The sequence below is a fragment of the Haplochromis burtoni genome, unplaced genomic scaffold (assembly GCF_018398535.1).
Source record: "Haplochromis burtoni strain Fernald_Lab_line unplaced genomic scaffold, NCSU_Asbu1 Contig_34, whole genome shotgun sequence".
Lineage (NCBI taxonomy): Eukaryota > Metazoa > Chordata > Actinopteri > Cichliformes > Cichlidae > Haplochromis > Haplochromis burtoni.
This window is the reverse complement of record NW_024582395.1, coordinates 2,454,613-2,482,185: the sequence shown is the minus strand read 5'-3', so window position 1 is coordinate 2,482,185 and position 27,573 is coordinate 2,454,613. Positions and strand designations below refer to the sequence as shown.

The 27,573-nt window shown below is 42.4% G+C and overlaps 1 protein-coding gene across 4 annotated transcripts in view; it reads right to left on the bottom strand.

Moving 5' to 3' along the window:
- The window catches only part of sema6a (sema domain, transmembrane domain (TM), and cytoplasmic domain, (semaphorin) 6A), a 102,469-nt gene that overhangs the window by 19,931 nt on the left and 54,965 nt on the right, over positions 1-27,573 (bottom strand). For all 4 annotated transcript variants that reach the window (XM_005919089.3, XM_005919090.3, XM_005919091.3 and 1 more), the window contains exons 4-15: positions 24,986-25,046; positions 23,613-23,675; positions 22,916-23,017; positions 16,618-16,708; positions 15,169-15,288; positions 14,581-14,669; positions 12,677-12,894; positions 10,879-11,010; positions 8,631-8,786; positions 5,977-6,150; positions 3,819-3,959; positions 3,618-3,695 (exon numbers count right to left, since the gene is read on the bottom strand). In XM_005919089.3, the coding sequence (XP_005919151.1) occupies positions 3,618-3,695; positions 3,819-3,959; positions 5,977-6,150; positions 8,631-8,786; positions 10,879-11,010; positions 12,677-12,894; positions 14,581-14,669; positions 15,169-15,288; positions 16,618-16,708; positions 22,916-23,017; positions 23,613-23,675; positions 24,986-25,046 (1,425 nt within the window). The remainder of the gene's footprint in view (positions 1-3,617; positions 3,696-3,818; positions 3,960-5,976; positions 6,151-8,630; positions 8,787-10,878; positions 11,011-12,676; positions 12,895-14,580; positions 14,670-15,168; positions 15,289-16,617; positions 16,709-22,915; positions 23,018-23,612; positions 23,676-24,985; positions 25,047-27,573) is intronic.

Here is a 27,573-nt window from a genome sequence, read left to right as displayed (position 1 = left end):
AAGAACACCTAGCAGGTGCCCCGGAGACCTAAAATCAGTGGCTATGAAGAATGCAAGCAGGTTAGTAAATCCATAGCTGGCACAAGACGTATTGCCAGTAGTGTTGATAAAAACAGATTTTCTTTTATGCGATTGCAATGAAAACTATTATCTCATGCTCTAAAGCTTAAAAAAAACTGTTCAACAATTTGTATCCCTAATTGCTTCCTTGCTGGGAGCTAGATGTGACTGATTTCTTCATCTAGAAGGTGAATGTGAAGCTAGCTAACCCAACTTAGTGCAATAACATATGTGGAAAAACATGGAGAAATAGCCTATTGCTCAGTCATTACCAGCATATATGTTGTTTGGTGAAAGACTTAATATCAATTGATATGGAATATATTTGAAATATAAAGTGAGCTTTATTATTAACGTGAAAGCATGCTATTTTGGAAATAGCACTTCCGGTTAAGATAAGCTTGCTCCAGCTTCATAATCATCATATAGCTGCGACAGAAGTTTTAATCTCACCGTGCTCTTAGAAAGAAAGCATAAGGGTGTATTTCCCAATTTACTGCTTTCACCAGAACTTCACTTTGCACAGTCTTGTCTTCTATTACAGAATGCAGTGTGTGACTCAACTCGCTTTAGAGGAGATGAGTGTGTAGTTACAATCACATGGGCCAAGACCAGAGCAGTGAGGGGTAACCGTGCTTGAGGGCCATCATATGACACAGAGGGAGAGAGTTTAGAGATGTGATTTTCTGATGCAATCTGCACCAAGACCTGTTTTCTCCCCGAAAGACCACCGAGCAGACAGTAAGAAGATCTGTGAAACAGAGCGGACCAACCGTCAAGCAGGATCACGATCACGCATGACAGCTCTTCACAGTCCTCCTTAGCCTACCCCCACTCCCCACCCATCCTCTGCTGCTGCTCCACCTCCTCCTGCTTGTCCACCCGCCTCCCACCTTCTTCACCCTCCGCTGGTCGCAATTACAGAATAAAGAATTATTTTCTAAAACAGCATCAGCCAACCTTTGTGGCCTGATCCGAGTCGAAAATATGTGAAAAAAGCAGCACATTTAGGAAGAACGGACAGTTGGAGCCCTGTTATTTGATACTCAGATCATATGTTTTGAAATATAGTCACAAATTAATTTACTATTCTTTTTTTTTTTTTCCCCCAGTTTAACAGACCCTTAATTTGAAAGGAGAGGGTTAATTTTACAGGTTTGATTGCTAATTTCCCCCTTCAGTTTCAAGCAGAACAACAACAACAATCACTACACAATAGCAGTATCCTCTCTTCATATCTGGGGGTACAGTTAATCAGCTTATCAGATTTGCTTATCATCCACAGTCATAATCACAAAGCGGATGCAGAGTTGCACATTTGAACCTGTCTAAGCACAAATACAGTCCAGGCACTCTAGGAATCTGCTGGATTTTCCTCAACAACATCATTACCTCGTCCCACCCTATCACAAAATATTATTTGGCCTGCAAAACACAGGTGCGTCATGGTTTCCAATTCAGACTTATAATAGCACCAAGGAGGGCGAATTAGTAATGAGCAGACATGCAATACAGATGCAGTGTCTGGGCTTTTCTTGGCACATATAAAAGTGAATGAACCAAAGTGCGAACCTTTAGTTAACGGGTTCACGTCCCATGGCGGCTGCATTATAGCAACAGAAGTGCAGTCTGTTCAAGTGTGACATTACAGATGGTTCAGCTTGGGGTTAAGATCCCACCGAAACTACATAATGCATATTTAAATCCGATTCAAGCAACATTGTACATAACTGGAGGCAGCCAAGCCCTCCGTTTTATATTACCTCGCATCAGGCGTGATTATTATGTGAGATATGTGGTTGTACAGAGAACTGCTTGCCGAAAATGCAGGTCAGGCATAATAGCATTAATTATTCATATCAGAAGTGAATGGGCGGCCAGGGATTTCATATACTGGGTGTACAGTGTAAAGAGAGTAAGCATAATGTTCCCTCAAAGTCACCCATTCATTTTGATTCATGGCTTTGATTTACAAAGGATCAGGGGGCTCACAAGAGCACATTCACTCAGTTTAATCCAGAGAAAACTCACTGCAGTGTTTTAGACAATGGTCGATGCTCATAACAACATAACTGGGTTTTTTTGTTTACAAAATTAGTACCATCCAGGATCATATGCAATTAAATGTATGAACACTGGGCAACTAGGGGCCATATTGCAGGAAACCAGAGTGCAAGCTGTTTATAGGCAGCGGGTATAAGAGGCATAACTTCACATGGGAAAGCTGGCACACTAGCATCAGGGCCAGATGGAAGAAGAAAGGAGGGGAGGGTTACAAGAGAGAAAGAATATGTCAGAGGAAAGATAGAAAAAGAAAGATGGGTAAAAATAGAAACACAGACATGGATGGATATACGCAAGTAACGCGTAGCTGATTAGGTAGGCAGTCAAGGAAGCAGGGTTTTGTTTTTTAATTTTAATGAGGAGAACGGAAAGTGAGAAAAGCAGAATGAAATTGTCTTCTCTGCAGGGATCCATTTGTGTAAGCAAACAACAAAATGTCACCGACTCTCCCCTCCCTTATTTTATCCATCCTTCTGTCCAGCCTGGCAAATGTTTTGAATGGCTCACCACAGACCTGCAGTTCCTATCAGATCTAATCCCGTCCCTCTCTCACTTAAAAATATTGTACAGTAAAGGAGCGAGGTCATCTGCCCTCCTAATGCCTTTGTGTCAGCTCCTGCTCCTCCTGCTGTGGAAACTCAATCAGAACAGTCCACTGCTTTGGCTTTGCAGAGTAATAATAGGATGGGCAGTGTGCTTGCGTGTGTGAGTGTGTGGGGTTTTTTCCCCTAAGTTTTGTGTGTGCAAGCGGGAACGTGTGCCTTTGGTGTATTGGCATGCCAGACCAATCATTTTGCAGCAGGGGGATCAAATTCATTCATCGTCAAATAGCCAGTGGAGCACCGCGCCTTTTGTTATGACTTCATCTGCAAAATGTTTTTTCCCACCACAAAACTCCATATGCTGTTTGTTCAGAAAGCATAAAGTGGTTCTGTGTCATGACTACAGCCACAAATTATAGTTACTGCGACCATCCAGCTTTCCCGAGCGCTGCGTACCAAACCCCGAGCCCGCTGCAAACAACACTTTCCTTCCATTCATCCTTCCAATAGCCCCTTCAGCTGAAGGAAATTGCAGTTACAAACCATAAAATTAGAAAGATCACAGATATGACAAGCAGGGAGAGGGACTGGCACCAGGTATGACAAAAAGGCGAAATGCTGTTTTACTAGTTCGATTCAGCCAATTCCAAAGCAGTCCACAGTAACAGTTTAAATGAAAAAATACACTGTTAGAGATAAATGTATTATGAGATGATGTTGTGGGCATAGTACGTGCATCTAAATACTACAATACCCATGAGCCTCAACTCCAGTTGGAGGTAAAGGAAGAGCAGCAGAAAGCTAACAAAAAAGTGCTAAATTTCCACAGAGCATATTAACCAGCTTACTAACGTATACAACTAAGTTATTGAATGCAATTTAATACATTTTCATGGAGCCAAATACCCAAAGCATGCAGCTCCTTTGACTTCGATTGTCTTTATTACTTACTTAGTGTTGCCAACCACCTGTCTGCAGGCTCCTTCTGGGACCCAACCACAATATGGGTCTCTGGAGGCTATACAGGACCTGGAGAAGAATTGCACACACCATTAGGCCCATTCTGCACATACTGTTTTCTTCTTTCAGAAGGAATGCACATAGCTCAACCACTTGAGTAGGAATGATGATTTAATAGAGTAGCAAACTTACTTCTTGCACCGCCCGTGCCTTTCACACCGAGAGAGCGGCACTTTAACCACACAGGAGGTGAAGGCGACCCACAGAGCGTGACTCTTGCTGTCTATCTGTATACCTACGATGCGCTTATCTTCTACTCCATCTATGCTGCACCTAGAGGAGGAAAAGAAGACAAAAACTGATTACTTTGTATTTTCTTTTTCAGCTGATTTATTGTGCTTTTCAGTAGATGCTGTTAAAATGGTGAATGCTCAAAAAATACAGGCACAATTTCAAATAAATTTCACAGTTTCATTGGGTCTTGGATCCACATGGTGCCAAAGAGAGTGGATATCTGTAATCAGGTCTTATCAAGCACAGTTCTGACTGTGATCGCAAGAAATTACCTGCTCTTTAACTCTCCTGTTTGCAAGGGGTAGGCAAGCAGAAAAAGTTGGTTTAAGGAGCAGACTCGGAGCAGCTAAAACTCTTTGTTTCATTTCATGGAATGAACTAAAGGGCCAGCATAAGATAAATGAGGAACATTAGCAAAGCTGATCTAGGGTATATCGCCCTTAACTATATGGTAGTTTAAAGACAGAGTAGAGAAAAGTTGGGCATCGTAAAATGAGATTTAGCTTATTTAATGAAAGAAAGGGGAAGATTAGGATGTGGCAGAGAGACAAACTGTGAGGTCAGGGAGGACAGAGATAATGCTGGACTTGGGAACATGAGGTCACAAACAGAGCGGGAGATAAAGAGAGATAAAGAAAAGGGTGATACAGATACAACAGATAAACAGACAGATGGGCACTGTGAGCAGTCAGCAATAACACTGCACTTAACTGGAGAATCCTCTAACACTAACTCAAAGCCCCCCAACTCCAACATTCCTCTATCTCAGCTAGTCTTCTTTGTCTCAACAGCCCCATAGGAGTGCACTGTAATCCCTCTGGGGCGTGTCAAGCATCACTCTATCCCTTCTCTCTCGCTCCCTCTGTTCCTCTGTCTATTCTACTATCCAACTCCTGGGATTTAATCTTTCCTTCGCAGAGCTTTGGTCCTGTATTAACGCTCTAAATTGGGGCTTACAGTTCATCTACACCGGGTAATGCACAGCAATCAGGCCTACACTGATCCGGCCGGCCAGGCAGGGAAGCAGGCAGGCAAAGTCACACGCCGTATGCGGCTAAAGCCAGATGGCCATCAGCCCACGAATGCTCGGTCCCAGCCAGAGAGACACAGAACAGGAGAGAAGGGAAACAAAGAGAGGCGATACTGGGAGAAGGCTAAAGGAGACACAGCAAGTAGAAGTGAAGAAGTAGAAGCGAGGGCCTGCCCTGCATCCCGGACATATGGCCCATCACATGGTCGCAGCATGTTGGATAATCAACAGTAGGAGCCTTGAAAGCCCTCCCATCAAGCCTTCCGTCTCCTTCCCGTATTCTTCTCTGCTTCCTAACACAAGCCTCTAGTCTTCCCATCTCTTCCCTCTGGTCTTTACCACTCTTCTCTCTCCCTCCTGTGTTTATGCTTCCATCCATTACCTCTCAACCAAATATTTGTTTTGGCAGAGTGAAACTGTAGCTGATTTTTCCTTATTAACTTTTACTTCAGATGTACAACAATACCCAGCTCGACCCTCTGTACCAAGTTCATGAACACACACACTCACACACACACACACACAAACAGACTTACATCCATACATGCACCAACAGATGTGTAATGTATTAGCGAGAGATCCCAGGCTGGCTCTGAGACACACACAGACCTCAGTGTGAGTTTCTATGCGTGTGCTTCCTTTAATCAGCCAAGGTTTTAGCTCTGCTGTGGTTGCGAACCACAGTGCTACGTTATCCAGAGCCTTAGGGTCTATGTCTTTAATTTAGTAGCTGTGGCTGGGCAGAGTGTAACCTGATAAAACTCTTTTAAATGATAGAGTAGCCATCTGGTTGGCTGGCTTCGCAACATAGCTTGGGTCAGGGGAACGGACTGGTAGTGATGGAGCTGGTGGGTTGGTGGGTTGGCTGAGCCGATAGATGGTGGAAACAAGCAAAATTAAACACATTCGCTCTCTACAGAGCACACACGCATGCAATAACTGTACTTTCTGTGTTTATAGCAACTGTATCCATGTGTTTCTCTATTTCTGTCCATTGCATATACACGTATGCTCGGTTTTACATACTTGTCAGGGTTGTAGACACTGAGCTCCTCAAGAAACAGGCTCTCGTTGAGGAAGCCGTTGTTCATCTTGGCCAAGAATTTGAGGATGATGCCTTTCTCAGACCCCAGAAATACTACTGTGTGGTTTTTATACGGCCCTGCCTCATTGTCCACCACAATGCGCGTCAGACGATACCTGAAAAAGGAGCAGCAGGTAAAAATAACCAATCAGTCAATTAATTAGTCTGTTAGCCTGCAAGCAGAGGAAAATGTTTGCTCACTAGAAAAGCAACACCAACAGCAGGGACCTAATGCAACTGTTTTCAACTTTTTCTTCCACATCTGGGCCACTGGAAAAAGTTAGCCAAAGAACAAAATACCGTAGAATAAAAAAAACAGGAGGATGTCATTTTCCAGATAATAATTACCTAATCAGCCAATCAATTAACGTACCTTCCACCACGCATGTCAGAGGTCTAAAATAGACTAAAGAACAGCAGGGGGCGCGCATTAATCTCACTAACTGATTGTCATTTGATTACAAGCTCACAATCAGATTGCCATAGGGCCTGTCAGGTGGTTCCTCAAGTAAAAACACTGCAAAGAAGTTGCTCAAGCAAAAGATAACAAGCTCTACTTTCAATTTCTAATTGACAGCTGCTGATCGCACAGTTTGGCTTAGCACCAGTTGGATGTGCATAAAACTCAGAAGCATACCAAACACTTTAAGGTTGGAAAATTAGACACCTGCCAGTCAGTGAGATCTGGACCGGCGCCCTGTTATCCTTGTGGGTGAACGGGTTTTAGAAATGCCTCCTGAGGCTGTTTACTCTTACCGACTGATGCAAATATCTAACTAAGATACTGTTTAAGTAATCACAAAGGCATGCTGCCTATGTGAACACCAATAATCACCAATTATTTTTAATTGAAGCATATGTGATCTAAAGATGAGAGTGTATTCAGAAATCTTGGAAGTTTGTTTTGTCCTCGTTAATGTTTACTAGATACTGTCTAGGTGAAAAAGTTTGTCATCAGATCATATTTATTTGGGGGTAATGAGACTAAACTTAACCCTACTCGAGTACAGTTTTACACCATGAGCCCATTAAAAAAAATAATAAACAAAGCCACATCCTCTTATCCCATTCACTGTTTTTGTTTTCTTTATACAGTATATCCTTTGAAATGCTCTGTGCCTCCAGCTTTATCTAGTCAACATTACTACCGGTCTGAAGATTTAATTTGATTTTGATCTATTCATTCATAACAGATGCTCCAATAACCATTTCAATTAGGCTGATCCCAGTTAAATAATACAATCTCAAAGAATAAGACGTTCACTGTCTTTCCTACTCAAGATAATAAAAATCACAAGAAGGGGATTCTTCACTGTCTCACCCGTCTTGGTGATTCATTGTGCCCAGACAGCTGAGGTCTGTGCCACTGCACAGCAAGTCTCAAGCGGTCTCAAGATGGAAAAGATTTTTCAAATTTGAACTTCTTTCTGTGTATTGAGGTGTCCCCTCTGGGGTGTAACAAGGATCAAATCCTATTACCGATTTCATTTCCAATTGACTTCAGCTGAAGAACAGTATTCCACATTGAAACCCTGACAGATATCATAAGAAGCCTCACTCCTCTTCCACCGCATATGCTTTCATGCTGCTTTTTGGGCCTACATAATACTTTCAAGAACCGCCTCTGACTTCCCTACAAGCTCGCTGTGCTCGCTGTGATGACATTTCAAATCAAATCAAATCGTCTGATTGCTGATTATGTAAAGATAAAGAAAAAAAAGCGTGTCACTCATAATGTATTCTTGTGATAAAGCACACTAATGAACACAGAGTTGTAGGGATAACCTTGATGAAAGCTGTTCATATTCTGACTAAGCCACTGCAGTATGTAGGTCAGACCTCGGCAAAGGAGCAGCAAGATGTGATATGATGCAAATAACTTGTAAAACGTATGAAGAATTCTTTATGTAGCTATCTTTAAAGTGATATTACCACCACTGAGGCCTGTGAAGGATCTGGCAAGCCCAACTTTAAATCTTGATCCATATCCAAGTCCAAATGAAAAACTAGATCTTTTACTTTTTACCAAATGCTCTGTCAGCTACTTTTGCCCTGCCGATGGGATGGCGGTGTGCTGTCGCGTTCCCCCCAGAGGCTGAAATGTCTGTGTGTAGTGCAAGTAAAAGCCAGACAGACCTTTATGATCAAACGGCATCAGCCACAGTGCACTGGCTTTTGAGAAATGGGCTCAACTACAGAAACTCAAAGGAAAAGTCACCACTGAACAAAAAAAAATCAGTTTTTTTTTTTGTTTTTTCCCTGTGAAATCTCCCAAGAGGATTTTAAACAACTGACAAAGAGCTGAACTCATTGTTCTCGTGTAAATGACACGTTTCAGCATGAAGATAAGCATCACTAAGGATTCAAACTGTTTGCGTTGTCTTCATGACATCACCACGCTGTCACTCAGAGAGAAAGCTAGTATAGATAGGTGTTTCCTCTACTACAATGAAAATAGGTCAGTGGCTGGAGTACCTTCAGGCTTTCTTTTAATGAGCCTGATTCTCACAGCAGCACTTCATGTAATTATTGTCCTGGGCTGAAGAGGGTTGTAGCCTTGATGATGATGATGGCCTCTGGAGTGTGCGATACTTACCGAACCATGGTCTTGAGAAACCAGGGCCTGTTAGCAATGGAGGGTACGGCCTCGTCCATCAGAGGATGCATCTTGATGAAGTTGAGTGTGTCATCGGGGAACTCATTGGATACCTTATACCTCTCCATCGGTGGAGTACCAGCACAGTTGCCAGGCCTACAAATGGAGTGGAGGAAGAGCAAGGTAATGAAGAGGAGCGATAATGGCAGAGGGAAAAAAAATAGTGAATAGAATATGGAAAAAAGCACAAATGAAAAACCACCACTTTGACCGCAGTAGGAATGAGCCATTTTTCATGGTAAGAGCTTCAACGGAGGAAAGAAAGTTCTACTTTCTTAAAATCAATGAAAGTGCTGCTTTAAATGACTAAACTCTCATTCCAAGAGGCTTTTGGTCACATAGGAGGGCGCAAGATGTCTCCTTTTCTGTGGCTTCAGGCTAAAGCACTGAAGCATTGTATCTATCTGATCCTTTTACGGGGAGTTGGTGAGCTTCTTGTAAAAGTGAAGCTTCTTTTGATAGCATATCCCCTTTGCAGCCATCTCACCTCTGAGAGCCTTTAAAACCCTTTACTGCTTGGTCTTTGATACCCTGCCATAGCATATAATCCACAACAGATCCCAGAAATATTAGCCATCTGGCCACTAAATGTGTGACATGAAAAGACCAAACCCTATAGTCTGTTATAAAAATATACAAACCTTACTATGTGTATATGCACATGTTATTTTTAATTTATTAAATTAGAATTTTATTGACAGAATGATGCAGTGAAACCTTTGCTGATTTGTATGAAATAGAAATTCATTCGTGCTAATGAAATCCCCACGTTTACATGCAAAAACTTCACTGTATGGCATTCTGGTGCAAAACAAAAATTTGATTAGACAAGTGATCTCCATTATATGGCAGCTGTGTGCATCTAAAGCCATTAGACACGCATGTGAATTTACAACAAATTACCTTGTGGGCTGAACATGATTAGCAGAATTTTCTGTATTATATGGCGGCTGTGTGCATCTGAAGTCGTTTATAGCAAATTATCTCGGGTGCGCAAGATAATAACTTGAACACACCAGATATAAACATCAACTTACAGGACTTTAGGGAACACCATAGAAAACATGTCAGCTGATTCTAATGTTAAGCTATTCTCACAAGTATTACTGCTTCACTGTAAAAGAAGAGAATAATAGTTTGTGCTAGAATTCTAACATTTCTGTTACTGCATTTACGTCCGGGCGCATATGGGCAGCAGAACGAAAGCAGACATCTCTTAAATACGAAAATCTGTAAATGATTCAGTATGAGTGTCTAACACATGGAGTAACAGTCTGCTGCGGAGCCAGACCTAGGTGGCTTTGTTACAACTCTCCGTCTGTTTGCTCAGTGATAAAAGGTCTGAAAGAACCAAGGGATGGAAATGAAATCAATCACATCAGTTACTACAAAAACAATGGTGGCTGTACCTGCCCTTTGAAGCGTCTGACCTTGTTGAACATAAACAAGTAATTACATGCTAATTGAGGTAAGTGCGTGAACTCACACAGATACGCACATTCACACAATGCATGGAGATTAATGCACAAAATACAGTACGGGCTCTCTGATGGTGAGGAACTGTGTCCTCAGCCATATGGGACACACACACACACACACACACACACACACATTTATCACGGCCCAGATCTTTGTTGCAAATCTCTCTCTCTCTCTTTTCTGGAGGAAAGGACAGCATCCTGTTAGTGCACTAATTAGTTTGCAATAGATGGGAGATTGATCAGGTTGGTACATTTGTGGAATTAGCCAGCCATCTGTAAAATGATGTTATGCTTCGTTTATTGAAGCTAAATTAGCTGCGTGTGAGGCGTGGGTGGCAGCGGTAAGGTGAGGTAATGGGATATGAGTGCAACTGTGAAAAAAGGTGGTCTCTACATGAGTAGGCGCGTGCTGCGTGTGACACAATTTGACACATGATGAGCGTTTTCTGACGAAATTAGCGATGCACTAAAATATGAGGCAACATGAGTTAAGAATAAGTGATTATTATCACATTGTGGTATAACAAGTGTTAGGAATTGACTGCATAGTTACATATCTTGTCTGTGCGTGCACGTGTGAGACAGCCAGGAATGAGGAGAAACACAGGAAGAGAAACACTCTGTGACTGGTGTGTGTGCTGCCTTAAATCCTGTGCGTGCCTGCGTGTATGCAAGTGTGCTCGCTGGTTAATTAACTGCTGCTGTACCTTGGCTTGGGAACCTTCTCTTCAGGAAAAGGTGTCCAGGTGGAGTCTGGTGATTTCTGTTCTTTGAAACGCCCTGTGAACGTGTTGGCCACCTCCGCCATGTCATAGGCACACACTGCCGAACCTGGAATACTGCGACGGCACACACAAGCACACACAACTAAATAAACAATCCTCTTGACTGAGCATATCAAAGAAACACCTTGCTATCACCAGGAGACAGAAAAATGGATTTACAATCCCTTCTCAGAAGGGTTAAATCCCTTGAGGATGGCTTATTTTAGCTGTTGCCTGTTTACACTGGGTGATACAGTCAAGTTTTGAGTGTTGTGAAGGTTCTGCCAGATTAAAAAAAAAAAAAAGAGGCGCGTTGTTTATCCTCACTTCCCTTAGGTATACAAGAAGACACTTTACACTTTCCTCTATTTTTTAACATAATTTGATCAATTTTTTTCATTAATAAAAGCATTTATTTCTTTTGTTCTCTACTGATCACCATGTCAGAGCTTTCGTGCATTCACTTATGTGTTATTGAATGTAGTGATTTACGGGTTCACACATTCCCGTACAGTAACCTCTAACACTGACTTTCCCCGAAAGCCTCCAGGCATCAAAGTTCATCACCAGTCCACGCTTGGGGCCAAATATGGGCAACAGATTATCTTATTATCACTTTTCATTTTAAGGGGAAAAATACCCATCTTATGATTGCAGTGGAGCCACTGATTTCTTTGTGTCTGTGTGAAATCAATGCATAGCAGATTACTGAGTCACTTTTCTATTTTTTATGCTTTTTTTGTGTCCAGAAATAAAAACTAAGGGCTGTTTACAGAAAGAAACCTCTCTTTCTCTCTCAGCTTGCTGGATTTCCATGCTGTTACATCATGGGTTAAACTCATCATGTAGACATTTGGAAGACAGCAGACACAAGGGTAGCATTATTGAGAGCAAGGTCAGAAAGCTGTTAATTCTTGGCTTAGCTACTAAATTACAGTAATTACCCTCTGCATTGAATATGTACAAAAAGTTAGACAGTCGTATGTCTGTTTATATCGGGCTGCTAACGAGACAGAATTAGCTGGCCGGTTAGCAAAAGTCTGGGCCGTGAAGCAACTCAGCAAGACAATCGAATGACACAAAACCCTGAGTGCTGCCTACTGTCTGAATGTGCTCCCTTCACCCCCTATGAAATGGAAAATTAATGCTAGGATCAAAACTCCCGCTTATAGAAATTTTCAGAGGCACTGCTTCATTGGGTTTTAATGTCCATTAACCATGCTCAATTGCGTTGTCACAAGCAATTGTCTTATCTGCTAAAAAGCAGCCATAAAATGGAAAATTACAATATGTGTGAGCTATCAGCCAAGCTGTATGGCTTTGTGGTAATTTTCAATTTAGATAAAAACTCCCACTGACTGCGAACATGAAAGTCGTGCAGAATATGAATTATAAGAGGGAAAATAAGATTAAGCACCTGCATGTCAAAAGGGCAACAACACTGTTTTGACAGAAGATGTGAATGTTGACCCACTGGGTTTAGAAATTACACGCCACCAAGAGGCACAGCAGGGACACACGCTACCAACGTTAACAAAGGTCAGACTGTCAAAGTGTTGATGAATTTCAAAATGTCTTTCAAACTGAGAAAGATAATCGGTTTAATAAAGGGAAAGTTCATGTGCTGGTGCATGTGAATTTATCTGAGATGCTGGGAAACGCTGGAAAAAATACCCTCAGCAAAACCAGTTTATTGCTCACTTTTCCCTGCTTGTTTACTTTTACCTTCTGTCGTCATTACCTGTTGTAAGGCGTGGAGAAAGTTGCCATCACTACATCCCTCCCATTGATGTGAATGACATCGGTCACAGCCTGCAGGATGTTGAAGTAGAAATGGGAGTCGCCAGGGATGGAGCAGTTCAGGCGAGACTTTAAAAACGAGGTCCACTGCTTCTCCAGAACACGCGGCGATCCGCCTCGGTCGTTCTTACAAACCCTCGCCACCCGTGGAAACACCACCTGAAGAAGTCAAACGTGGGTTATATTTAAGAAGCTTAAGATTTCACCTTGAGATTTCTACAGTCACACATTTCACATCGATAATCTTATTGCTATAAGGCCTTTTTGAATGGGAGAAATTGTAGGTACACCACGATGTGTTAATCTAGGGTTTCGTCACGTTATAGCAAATTAAAGACAGAAGAAAAGTGGTGCATTTGATATGCTGTTAAACAGTCAGCACCTGGCAACAGAAAGTTTAAAGTATACGGCTTCAAATAGGCCCGAGCTCTGTAATTACAACTCTGTCGTAAGTTCACGTAGCCAGAATTGTAATTAGTTGTTGTGACACTATACTTAACAGCTATAAATCTTGCCCTGAACTGAAATTGATGGTGTGAATGGGAACAACCATGCATTTAAAACAGATCCCTACTCACACACCCACAGACAACCACACACACACCCTCACTCTTGCAAACACACCACGACCCTCCGCTTTCCCATTGAACCATGCACAAATATGAATTAAGCAATGCAGCAATTCCAGCTAAGACTCTAGAACCTGCACAGGCCCGTTCAGTGTGAAATTTTAGATTACTGAGATTACACAGTGTATCAGTGGGTCACATTTCTGCACTCGCTAATCTGTGAGCGACTTGGACGCAACTCAATACACGCATATACATAAATGGTCCAAATATACACATCGCTTCGCCAAACAAACGCCTTAGTGGAGGCTTTTTAATTCACTTGTGCACTGAAAGGTTTATCCTTTTGTATTTTCTAGATAACAATGTAACAACCCGACATTAAACCTAAAGCAAACAACTTGCCACAGCGGATTTATCAGTTTGCCATAAAGCACAGACGACTGTTTACATTGTCAGGGTAGGCCAGTCTTTTTCGTAATAATAAAGAGATATCAATTCACTAAATGTTAAATTGCTCTCTGCGCCATCAGTTCTACCACCACATACATAATTATACTGACACTGCTTTCAAAACACCCGGCAGATTGAGAGGCCTGATCTGTATTCATGCTCTGCAATAACACATGGCTGTCACTTCTGGCAGTGAATCCATTATTTCTATGTTACCTCCGCTCTGTTCTCATCTCGTCCCCTCTGTCTTTCTCACTCTCTCTTATGTGTTTTCTTTCATTTATTCTGCACAATATAAAAAGAGTGATTCATTTGCATAATGTATTTTCTTCTACCTGGTGTCCAATTAAACTTTTGCAGGACAGGGCCCAAACCTGGAATGAAGAGATTAATAGAAACGTTTCTGTCCCTATGGTGTAATACCTGAGAAAAGCTTGGGTTTTTTTCCCGTCTTCTTCTGATACTTTGTCTCACTTCTAAGAGACACTTGGGCGGTTTTTCTCATGGGAAACACTGAGAGGGTAGGCCAAATGGGAGCAAAGCAGGATGGATGCGGACGTGCAATTCAAGTAATATATTTAGACTTCAAAATGGGATCTCAAGACATCCATATATTTTCTTTTTGAACCTATTTTAGGTGCTGTTTCCTGCCTAGTGTTTATCTGTTGCTGGAAAAGGGTTTGTCCACTTTACTGCTCCTAAAAGCCTCCTTCCCGTTATGCGTTACCCATATCCTGTTAGTTTCCTCGGGCGCTTCCTGATTCTCCCTGTAAATAGGAAGTCACCTCTGATTATAGTTTAAAACAATAGTGTATGTGCTTACCTTTCCCATTGTATTGTACTCCATAGCAATTTCCCTAAAGAAGAAATAAATGAAGTCTCCATAATTGACTGCCTGGACAAAGTAGGGCTCTGCGAAGGGAAAAAGAAAAACTATTATGAGTCAAAGAAGCATTTTTGCTGTGACAAAACAGTTCTGACACCATATTTCACAGTAAACCGCCAGAATATCTGTCATATTATGCAGAAAGGTAGCGACTGCGAGCCTTGAGAGCCTCAAACTATCATCCATCATATTAGCAAAACAATTCACATGCGAGAAAAGGCGGATTTCTCTATTGAGTTTTGACAGACTGGACTTGTGCTTGTTTCTCCCCAGGGCAGAGTAATTTCAACACTACTTGTGCAGGCTGGCAACATGACTGCATCAAACAGAGCATGTAGCATAAATGCTCCAGCTCTTCAAAACCGTCATTCATACACAGAGGGACAAACACATGTTTGCACATGAATCATAAAATACAAACACGTGGTCAAGCATGCATGTCCGAACCCTAGGTTTTTTTTTCTAACTTGTCAGTCAGCCTGGCACTTTCCGACCACAGGGACTGTGTTTGTGTCCCCCACTCACCTTTCAGCCATTTGGAGTCATGTTTGACAGTGCGCAGAGTCGGGCTGTCTCCAAGGCTACGATAGATGACCGCATCGATCGCTAGAAAGTCTGTAACGGTGGCCGAGTACAGCTTGCCATCTGGTGAGCGAACACAGAGGGAGAAAGGGCAATAAGGAGGAAAGATGTAGACGAAGAGGGAGGAGGATGGACAAAAAGCGAAAGACACAGAGAGACATAAAGGAAAAGAAAAAAAGGTGAAGAGAGTAAAGTTAATCAAGACAGAAATGCATGAAGCCACCCAGAGATTCCTGCTCCCTGTGGTGAGATACACAAACATGTTTCAGATGATTCAGACCTGGAAAATGAATGAATCACACAACCAGAAGGCACTCTTTGATGGACAACAAACAGGCTGTACGCACTTAAACATTTGTAATTGGCCAATCTTGCAAACACTCTCCAAAAGCACAAACACTGTAGCCCTGCACTCGCATACAGTCTTCGAGCACCACAGAAAGCCAAAGTCGCACGCTTACATGCACATACATACACACACATACACACATACTCTTCACAAACACAATCCACCGCTAGCATGACCTCAGCCTGCCTCAGCTATAACCACAGTGGAAACTCAAACTACATAATTGAAAGGATAGCAGTCAGAGGAACCCTGTTGATTACTCAGTGCTTCCAGCTTCTTCCAAGCAGCTCTGCTACACATTAACTGGTCAAGCCAGGCATTTACTCTTGTCCTCTACTTTAAACCGGCAGGGACAGATCATCAATACTGCCATAAATCGCTTCACAGCAAATGTGTATAGGGACTGGATGTCTTTAGCAGCCCGTGGGTTCATTGCACCAGAAGAATCTCACCACGCCGACGGAAAGATGACTCATTCTGGTCACATCCATGTGTGACTTATGTTAATCTTGAGCATTTTGAATGGAAGTGAATGAGAGACAAAGAGAATCACAGAAAAGTACAATAGAAGGCGCAGACAGATGAATCTGTTACCACAGTACTATTAAAGTGTTTCCAAAAGGCTCCAATAAGAAGAGCAATGTAGCGCCAAATCGAATGACTTGCTCTAGTGCATGTAACATAGATTGGCTTTCTTTTTTGACATGTCAGAGTATTGCCATTAGAGTAAACCGCAGGGTATTAAGAAGAATATTAAATACAACTGCAACTAATCCCTCACTCAAATACACTCAACTTTCCCATCTAGCTCAAACTGTTCCCAGCTAAGTAACTGTAGATAGGAGAAAATTGGGATTAATGTTTTTGCCTCATGGCATCGAATGAAGAGTAGAAATATCACATAAACTATTTTAACCTTATGGAAATTTGGGTTTCTTTCATTTTAACCCAAAGGACAGTGACTGAAGTTTAAAAATTACAGTGATGTTAAATGCATTACAGATCGCTTTCAGTTTAGCATGCGCAGAAATGTTTAATCTTACCAGCAAAGAGGGCAACGTTGGCGTGCTTGGCATCATACGGACAGCGCGCCATTCCACTGATCTCCTCTCCCTGAGCCTCCAAGGTGTCAATCTAAGGTCAGGAATGAGATGAAAGGTCAAGAGGGGGTCAAAGCAAAGTGGTGTGCGGTGTCAAACAAAACAATGTACTTGAAAAAAACTTAGGAAGTCTTGGTTCCCAGTTGGAGGTAAAACTCTAGCAGAGGAAATGTGTCAAAATGTCAAGACAATCAAAAACTATAGGCAGCACTTAAAAAGTGTTGAAGTGTGAGTCATAATAAAATAGCCCTCAAAAAGCAGCCCGAGAGTGTATCAATCTAACTAATATCACTTGTATGCCATTCTGGTGTCCTGCTGAGGGCTGCCAAAGCAACTGGGAAAATCTCAAAACTGTCATGGAGGGTGGAAAAAAAGACATTTCCGCAGCAACACATTTCACAGTAGTGGTTTGCTTCCCCTGTCATCCTTTATCCTTCAGCTGTACTCATTTTAAAGAAGCGTTATAATGACCCTCAAGACCGATCTTCAGCCCATTTACAGCACCGCTTTTCCCTGTCCTGATTTCTAAAGCTTGCGCTTTTGTTCTGAAGAGAGGAAAAATAAATTAGCACACAGCCCTGAGCTGGGAATGTGAGAATTTTTCACAAAACCAGAGTACGGCTGCCGTTTTTTAAGTCGTATTTTGCAGCACAAACTTTTTCATGTGCTAAGAGCTTTTCCTTGGGCAATGCTTACCTCCTGATTTTGTATATTTCATAAGACATACTAATTTTAATTCTGCCCCTAGACAATCTGAAAGTTGTCTTTTCTCAGCATTGTGAGTTAAGTAATTCAATTTTGTTATTCAGTCACTCAGCAGTCTCGTTTCTTAGAACTATTTCGAGCCATTGTTCATTGTTTAAAAAGTGCTAGTTTGGGCCTCCTTAGCGCGTTGATCACTGTGAACTGGAGTCCAGTCCAGTTTGGTTACAGTGCAATTGGCAGAGCATGGCAGAAAATCAGATGTGGGTGAGAGGTCACTATCATCTCACCGTGGGTAGGCTTGTCTTCCCCAGCATGCCTCAGGACACTCTCTATGGCTTAAGCTCAGGGAAACACACACATGCACACAGAGGACAGGCTGCGCTGCGCTGACCAGAAGCTGAGGTCAAAGAAGATTACAATACACCCACTTACCCAACAGTTCACAAATACATAGTCATTTTTCTTCTCTATCGCTGCTTCTATCTATCCCATACTCTTCTTCCTTGCTTCCCTTGCTCTCGACAAAGAGGTCCGTAGCTTGCCAAGGCTGCAAACTGCTTACGCCGCCCTTTCTGGTTTCTAAACAGGTCATTTTGTTTTCTATTCCTGTCTCGGCGGAAACGGTTATCATCTGCCCACTAAAAAGGTCACACACACACACACACACACTCCGGCGCAACGCTAAAAAAGCTTGCCAGAGAAATTGTTGAGGCTGATTTGGCAGAGAATATTACAAGTGACCTTTTACAACAAACACAGAGCCACCAGCGGCAGTGTATTTCTCGATTTCTCATTCCTTCTGTTTCTCCAGAAATTGTGGAAGGACAATATATGGAAGCAAGCTGGACATATATTGTTATTAGATTGGGGGGAGGGGGCTGTAATTATAGATTAGACTGAGTTAATCATAAGAGACGTGAGTAGCTGAAGGTCATGGGTGTCTACTGAATCACAGCGTCTGTGTGTACAGAGTGACATGGGAACTTAGTTAAGCTTGAAACGTCAGCAGCTTCTGTGTCAGCTACCTAACACAAACGCTCCCTCCTTCTCTGACACATCACAAATGCACACTCACATACTCTCATACCAAAGGAGCAACCCCCAGCACTCCATCTCCTCCGCTGGATTTCACCAAGGTAGTGACCTTTGTCTACTGGGTTTGGCCGGCTGTCATTAATCTATTCCTGCCGTTTGAACAGGGGAAGACACTCCCAACCCAGCCGCAGATAGCGCATGGCTTCAGTCTCCTGTCAAGTTTGCATGTGAAGAGAAACAACAGCCGACTTCCATGCCGTTGTCTAAAGCAATAACCAGTGTTTTTTTTTGAAAGGGCAAAAGAAATCTATAAAGCAGCCACACTAAACCACAATGTTTTTTTAAACGCTACCATGAAGAAATTTGATGTCTAAGCGGCAAGATGGATTCTTATTCCTTTACCTTGTTTACCCGGAAAATGTTATTATACTGTCAACTCCACTTGCTGCAAAAAAGAAAGAAGTGCTTCAACTTAGTGGGAGCACAATTCAAAGTAATTTGAACAGTGGCGCTGTCACACTTTGTCAGGCCCGCCTTAAAAGCGCACTGATCTATAGGGATCTACTGTAGCTTAGCAGAAGAATGTACAGCAACCTTGGCTGCGAGCGCAGTGCATCTAGATGAATTAATTACTACAACAGCGCATTGGTGTTTTCCATAGGCTATATGCTAATTAATTAGACAAATACAATGTAGATCCAAAACATGCCCATCAGGAGTGTTTTAATTGGTTCAGCATCAGCACCAGTATTCGGGGGGTGAGGGACATGTTCTGATTCCATGTCTCTGTTGTTTTTATGAGGACGCTTTTATGGGCTTTATTTATCATTGCTGAGGGATTTGTGAAATCTTACTGAGGACAAACATGGGGTAAACTGAACCGGCGTCCCACTTATGAAGTGTTTGCTCGGAACAGCTTCCTTGAAATATCCCAGACTTGTTTATTTAATAGAATAAGCACAGTAAAGGGCATATTTACTGAGACATATCCATTTGCAAAACTGCGCTTCCAAAATAATGCATGACTTAGGCACCTCATGAAAGGCCAGCCACTGTCAGACTATACTGGCACTGGCATACTGATACATTTTTACATGGTGACCTAAAGTCAGTAGTAGCACGCTTTTAGACCCAGAAAATTTATTTGTATGCCATCCATACACCTGCAACAACCTTCCACATCTATAAAGGTCAAGTGTACAAGTTCACACCTGGACCAGGAGCAGTTGTATAAACCAAACAAGGACATATCTCCTGGGGAGATTAATAGTCATGGCCCATTTCTCTTCAACCTGTTTCTGAGCAGTGGGAGGGTGAAAACTTTCCCCAACCACCTTTTACACCAGAGCAGGAAATTTAAGGAATTTAAGCAGCTGCTGAAAGAGATACGTGTTTAGTTTGTTTTATGGGGGAAATAAAATATATATATAAACTAAAATTACTGATCTTTTTGAATACACTTTGCTGAAGAATCACTACACAGATATAACAATTGCTTTTGTTAATTATGTGTGGTTACTATTGAAGAGTTATTCATTAATTAATGAATGCTTTTGCAGTGTATTAAATTTGTATTGTCTTTTATTACGTGTCAGTCAGACAGCCTCTGGAAAAGCTGCAGCAAAAAATGGCATGCATGGAAGCATTTTCACCTCGTCGTTTCAAATGCAAAGAAGAAGAGATGAAATTTCCCAGTACACCTCGGTTAGCCGGTATCAGGTCTAAGACGCATCACCTGGGAGTCACTGCCTCCAAGACTCCCCACTGATTCCCACTGCTTCCCCCTGCTTCACCCGGCAACAGGCGATGAAACTGACTCCAGTCATATATCAGCCCAGCTGGACGGAGTGTTTATTATTACAACACAGCAAGGGAGTGACAGAGGGAGAAAGCAACAGAGGGAAAGATGGCGGAGTGGTGGGAGAAGTGGAGGGGGGGGATTAAGGCTGGCGGGAGAAGAGGAGAGGTAGGAGGGAGGATGAATAGAAGAAAAAAGGGAGTTGGGTGCTGTGTGGTGCTAAGGGAGAGGGCTGTGCCATGCTGCCGAGGTGTCTGCCTGTGTTTTTTCTATATGAATGCATCTGTGACAGTGCATGTTTTTTTTTTTAATGTTGACACCACCAATTGAAGAAGCAGCTAATAAAGAGAGAAAATTGGTAGGTTTGTTTAAAAAAACATAAATGTCAGAAACTCAAAGTCAGGTAAAATCAGAGGTAACCAGGCAGGGGGTTGATGGAAAAAACAACACAAAAACCAACATGAGGTGTTGCTGGTTTGGGCGGTTGCCCTCCCTGCCCCCTCTGTCTCCCTCCTCTGTCTTCCGCCACCTTTTCTCCCCTTCCATGCCTCCCTTTCCCTCCTGCTTGCCCTCGCAGCGCTGTTGATTAATGTGGGATGAGGCTGGCCCCGAAACAGAAGCTCTTTTCAGTGCTGTCACACTGGGGAGATGGAGAGGCAAACTGTGGCCAAGGTGGATTTAACCACAAGCACATATACGCACACACAAACACACACAAATACACTTCTGACCAAGCGAAGTGGATGAGCCCAGCACGCCATCAAAGGTCTGGTATCTGCCCAGAGAGTTTGCCAGCCTGCCAGCAGTACAGTGTGTGTGTGTGTGTGTGTGTGTGAGAGAGAGAGATGCCTATTTTAAAATGTACACAGTTCACAGTCAGTGTTTGCATGGGTGCACATTTTCTTGTATATGTGTTTCGTGTGGATTTGTATTTTTGCGCCCATAATCGGTCATATTTCTTGCATTTTAAAAGGTGTCAAGACTTTCTTGTAATGATTTTGGTAATAACTCAGTTGTTTCCTGGCTAAAACAGCTATTTTATTCAACTAAACATGAGTGTTTTAGTAGGTGTGGAAGGGCAGTTGCAAACACATAAATTCACTTGGGTAAGGTAGGGCAGGGACTGAGCAAATACGAAACATGAATTTTAATGATCGGTGTTCTTTAAAGAACAATAGTTGCCTTTTTTATCATACCGTTATTGACTGAAGTTTGACTTTTAACATAAGTGATCAATAAAAAGCATCATTTTTATACCACAGGTGCATATAAGGCTGTGTGTAAATGTGGAGTTCTTTTACCAAACCTCACACTGATGTACAACACTTCCCCTCCCTTCCCATTAACTTCAGCCGACTAGCAGCGACATCAGTGCAGCAACAGCTAAAACACAAACCTTGAAACCATAACCGGAGGCGCTATAAAAGCTAACCATGCCTGATAAATGCAGAGACATAAATTCCACTTTCCCTATTGGAGGAGTCAGTGAATTGAAAGACGTCCACTTTGTGTGCTTAGCATGCTGAACCACAAAGGCAGTGGAGCGAAGAGGTCTTGCTTTTCTGGTAAGCAGATCTGCTGAACCAAAGCAGGGGCGTTTTCCCCACAGGCCACCTAGATAACATCTCTGTGTGCTTTGACCATCACAACACATCCTTATAAACCACAGAACAACACCCTTCAGGACAGGACTGCTACTAAGTCTCCCTGTCCTTTTGTCTCTATTACTGTCTGCATGTCTATCCGACTGTCCCACTGTCCCACATTTTTCCTTTTCTGTAAGGTGTCCTTCATACTGGGTCTGTCCGGACAGCAGTGCATAGTATTTGTACAGTATTACTATGATTAAACCTCTGATACTGATCTTTGGTTGGTTTCCAGAAGATTTGTCATAGAGTATGCTAAAAAAAAAATTAGACAAATACCAATTAAAACTTTAATATTTTCCAATATTTTCAACTATTGCTTAGCAAACTTAGTAGGTCAGCCAAGCTGAACGAACTAAGACTATAATGGCAATTATGTTCACTTTTTCACACTGGAGCATCAGAAACATCAGATTTATGTCGACAGCAAATAAAAAAGGTTCAATTTGAACACAGCCCATCTGCTTTTAACGTTTGTTCATCTGCTTCCACGTATGCCAAACTTTAATCATCTCTCTGCATCTGCTTTTTTATTGGCATCTCTATTTTGGTGCACTAAGTCAATCTTAATGTGTACCTGTGCTCTCCTTAGTGACTCATAGGAAATAAAATGCACCATTTCTTTTCGTGGTTTTACTTTTCCTGAAGGAATCTTGAAGCTATTCCATAAATTGAATATGGCCGGAAATATGTTTTCAGGAAAAGGTTAAAACAGATCTGGCAATGTGCGAGCATGCATGAAAGCAGGTGAGATTGAGTAGTTTTCTCTGCTTCTGAACTGAGTTTGTCAAAGTACACCTGGAGGTAAAGGCACAGGAGGACGGCCTGCTGAGTTGTGAAAGTCATCCATCTATGTCCGTGGCTCCATAGCCCACCCCCTCTAAACTCTCACATGGCTGGGGTCAAAAATCCTATAAGTGTGTGTTATGTGCGTGTGTGTGTGAAAGAGCAAAAAAAAAAGAGCAAAATGATAGATGTGAAAAATGTCACTGAGATAAAACAAAAGTGGGCAAGAGCACCAAAATAGTCATTCGTGTGTGTGTGTGTGTTTTCCTACCTTGTAGGTCCGACAGGAGGGGTTGAAAGCATTTGTTCCACAAACAAATAAGGTGTCTTCATTTTGCTGCAGAAGGACTTTGATGAAATTGTGACACTCATCCTTCGGGGAGAGCAGGGCAGGAAAAAAAGAAAGAGAAAAAGAAGAAAGGAAGTCCATGGTGACATCTGTATCTGTAGCCACATGTGGGCTGTTATTTTTTTGCTTTTCTGTCTTTTGAAGTGCAGCATGTGGCACGCGGTGAGCAGGGAGAGGCATATGTAACAAACACAGTATCGTGACATGCATTTGATCACGGCACATAAAGGCAAATCCGCAGGAGATTTTAATGTGCCATTTAACGTCCTCTCAAACAATAATGAAAGTGTTATTAAGTTCAGGAAAAAAATAAAGTTATACAACCACGAGATATGAAGATTCCCACTGATATGCTCTATAAATTCTGACAGCAGAAGGTTATATGAACTGCAAGAAGTGTGTTATTGCACCTTCAGGATCTTGTGTCTTTAAAATGTGTGTTAAGAGTGTCTGTGTGTGTGAGGGAGAGAGAGAGAGCAAGACAATGAAACAGAGACTGTGCGCAATTACATCAGTTACAGGTTGTCTGCCATGCACAGTGTGTGACTGACAAAAAAAATTGGAAAAACTCGAGTGACGTTTGCTCTACAAATGATGTTGTAGTGTGTGTTTTCCTTACCTTATGCTTCCCTTTCATTCTGCAAGTGTCCACATCTCCCTGTCTGGACTTCCATGTCATTTTCTGTAGAAAAAGATGGAAGTTTAACTGAAGCTAAAGAGAAAAATAGCGAGTCACAAAGAAAGCAGGCTAAACAGTGAGGTGGGAGGAGGAAAAAACAGACAGCATTATGGAGCTCAATAACCCATCTATATTAAGATCAATAATCATCATTTGAGATTCTACATCATTGATTTCTCTCATGGGGCACCTGCTCTGAGGCAAACTTTATTCTAAGTTTTTTTGGAGATCATTTTACCTCCTTGAACATCGAATTTTCTGCCAGAGGGAAGGAAATACAATACTGACCCCGGATCAGAACAGACTGTCCAAGGACAGATCCGTGGACAAATCTGTGGATTAATAGGCTTGCCATCCTTGCGTGTGCACATACATACACACACACACACACACACGCACTGCCTTGACCTGTGGATCAGCCCTCTTTTACTTGTCACTGGACTACAAACAGAAATACAGGTAATTATACTTAAGTTATAGCCATGCACACAAACGTACACACACACATACACACCACGTGTGTCCCTGGCCTGTGTCACCTGAGGGTCAGCTCCCAGCCGCAGGTTCAGACCACTATGTACCTGCCGCTGTTGTACAACATGTTTGGAGCTCAGCCACTGATTAAAGACCCTCAGTCATCAATCAATCTGCGCGTCTCCCACCAGCCTTTCATCTGCAGCCTGCTCTCATTAAGACCCACTTGCCAGGCTCTGACATTGAAGTGGATGAGGTGGAGGGATTGCTGGTTGTTGCATACACGAGAATGGCCTTGTCTGAATTCTGTTTGCATGCATTATGTTTAGGGCATGCGATGCCAGCAAAGAGTGGTTGAAATGGAATAAAGAGTGGGTTATTACAGTCGAGGCCCTATGTAAATATGAGGCCCCTTTTTGGAATAATTTGAAACTATACAATGGGATCTTCTTCACCTCTGCATCCATATTGTCTTTCTTCTGCTACTCATCTAACCTTTGCTTTCGCTCTCCATTTCCTGCTCCTCCCCCCTTCTCCTTCCTCCCTCTCGCTCTTCTTCCGCTGTCCCCTCAGCTTCCGTTACGCACCCATCAGACCTCTAGCTGTCCCACTGATGAGCGTGGATGACGCAAGCTAGCTGATTGATTAAATAATCTTCTTAACAGGGTCACCATTGCGAACGCGCCAGGTCCAATCGGTGAGCGGGTGAGTAAGACTGCTGGCAGGCACACAAATGCACCCACATGCACATACGTACACACTGTTGCAGTCAGAGTGAGGTTACGCTGTCAATCACGCAGAGAACAACACATCCTCAAAGAGGCAGACGTCTCACTCACCTTACTGAAAAATATCTCTTCACTGTTGGCAGTGTCTGTGTCCACTGTGTATATATGATCCCTGCAAGTGATTGAGGGAAAGCGAGTGAGGAAGGGAGAAAGAGATTGGGAGAAAGAAGAGGGAGAGATGAGAAGAGGTCAGACAGCAGCAGACAGTCAAAATTCAACAAACAATAAACCCATTTCTTTTCTTCCCTCTCTGTTTTCCCCCTGCAGGCAGCAAACAGCGTCAGAAAATGGGGCTTTGTATAAACTTTGTTCAAACTTCAAAAAATGACAATAAACAAAAGGAGGCCAGATCTATTTGCTCTGTCAGACAGAAACAGTCAACAAAGGTTCGGAGCGCTGTGGCGCAGGCCTGGGGACAAAAGCCTCTTTGTCCCAGAGAAAGGTCTTGGTGGGGGGTGAGGGAGGAGGGAAGGCTTGAGACGGGAGGTGCCAAGTCACTCAGAGCTGTTCAGGTCAATTAAGCCTAGTGTTTGAGCCACAGGAAATCTATACTAACACTCATTATAGCTCAGACAAGAAGACTTATGTGTGTTGGCCTGGAAATATACAAGCTTCTCCTGCGTTACACAGTCCAGCCATAAAGGCCCCAGCAGGGCATATGGAAGACATAAAAATCACAAGGGTTAACTACATCTCAGACAGACAGACAAGGCTAGTTGACCAGCCATGCCGCTACACCTTCTTACCATGGAGAATTGGGGTGCGGACATGGAGAGGGAGGATACAATGGTGTAGAGGTGGGAGGTAGAAGGTGTAGAGGTGGCATGAACGGAAGAGTCAGAAAGAAAAGCTTTCTTTTGAGGAGAGAACCGTGGTGACCGTGCCAAACGATGTAACCGCTTTAATTTGTTGAAGATTAGCTGTTGAACGTGTTTTTAATCAAAGTGTGTAACAGTGGCATCATCTGACTCACGGCTTAATTATATTCCAGCTCCCCAACCTGCGCTTAGCCAGCCTGCCTGCCTTGCTCTCTCATTAACTAAATCTAATAAAGTCTTTGGAGGAACAGGCATCTTGAAATGAATCCACTTATATCGCTTTCCTGGGGGCCACCTCAGTCTCATCGAGGATAAAACCCAGTCTACTGTACATTATCAGCCACAATTCTTAAATTGAATAATTAATCTTTAAGAGTGGTTGAAATTAGGAAAACATTTCAGCTTTCATCACATTTCCAGAGAGGCCGGGGGCTAAATACCTGTTTTTTCTGTCGGTTTAACTTCTGAAATTTCTCAAAGAAACTGTAAAATACATCATATGAATCTTTTTTTCATTTCTCCACACTGAGGCTGTTTATGGTTTCTATAGTAACTGTCCACTGATCAGACCTATCAGTATAAAAAAAATATACATAATCAATATCATCACTGTCATGTAAAGCACAAAAATTCCTTTAGCAAATTGCCATTTACCATTTAAAAACAAAAAATGTCACGCGTTTTTCATCCCTTCTCAAACTAATTTTCCACAACAGCGCACTCAAAAGTCCATTTTTATGGACAATACTGACTAATTTCAAAGTTGGCATGTGGATTACCTCTTATAACTAAATGTTTGTGATTATTGCTTTCAGCTGAAATAAAAAGAAAACCCTTTTCATGAAAAAAGCCAAGAGCAAAGTCAGCTTTAGGTCACTCAGATTCATCCCGCGGCCTTCCTTCCAAGTTCCTTTGCTCAAGCAAATGCCAGATGCTGACTGTCGCTGTGCAGTCTGCCATGATTAAAAACTGAGCAACAACAAGTTACAGGTTGTTGCGGCTCAGGCCAAAACCACAATCTCCCCTCCAAAATGTTTTTCATTAGGCCTAACTGGTTCCGCTGCCATTGAGCTGCTCTGTGCTAATTGTTCTGGACTGATTTTCCCAGGTCAGTCTGTCTTGCCTTTTTCAGTATCCCTTTCACTGCAGTCAGAATTACATGTTCTAGAGTAAATGTGAATATTTAAAAAGCTGGCTTATAAAAATCAGCACCACTACATTTAAAATAGTGGAAAAACAGAGACACATTTAAATGGAGATGAAACACACGAGGTGATAAAAACGGTGGACGATGATCACTAAAATGTTCTGATTTGTCTCCTTAAGTTCAGCAAGTTAACTTGTTTTATCTTTATATTAAAATTCAAACTTCATACTGAAAAAGACCTAAATAAATCAAAAGCTATTAAATCAAAGGATTACTTAGCGGATTTATTGCAATCCCCTGGGTTATTTTACTGTCTGCAAATTTAAAGCAGTTCACGAGCAATCTGTAATTGACTTCTCCATAATTTTCAGTAGTAACCATCCCAGCGATTCTCCCTGACTTGTGCCTCTCTTATCCCGGTGCTGACAAAGTCCTCTGGGCTGAGGCCTTCCCGCCGCAGGTTTCTGGTTCCAGCAGAGATTAGAGCGAGCCAAGCGATGAGGCGTTCCTCAAACATACTGACTGGAGATGGGGGAGTACAATGGAGCGGCTGTGTCTGTGTCAACACCAGCTTTCCAAACACACACACACACGTGCACAACCCCCCCACCCCCGAGTCTTTACCCCAACAAAATTTCACATGCACCCTTTCCCCTATTCAGCCCTGCACCTGA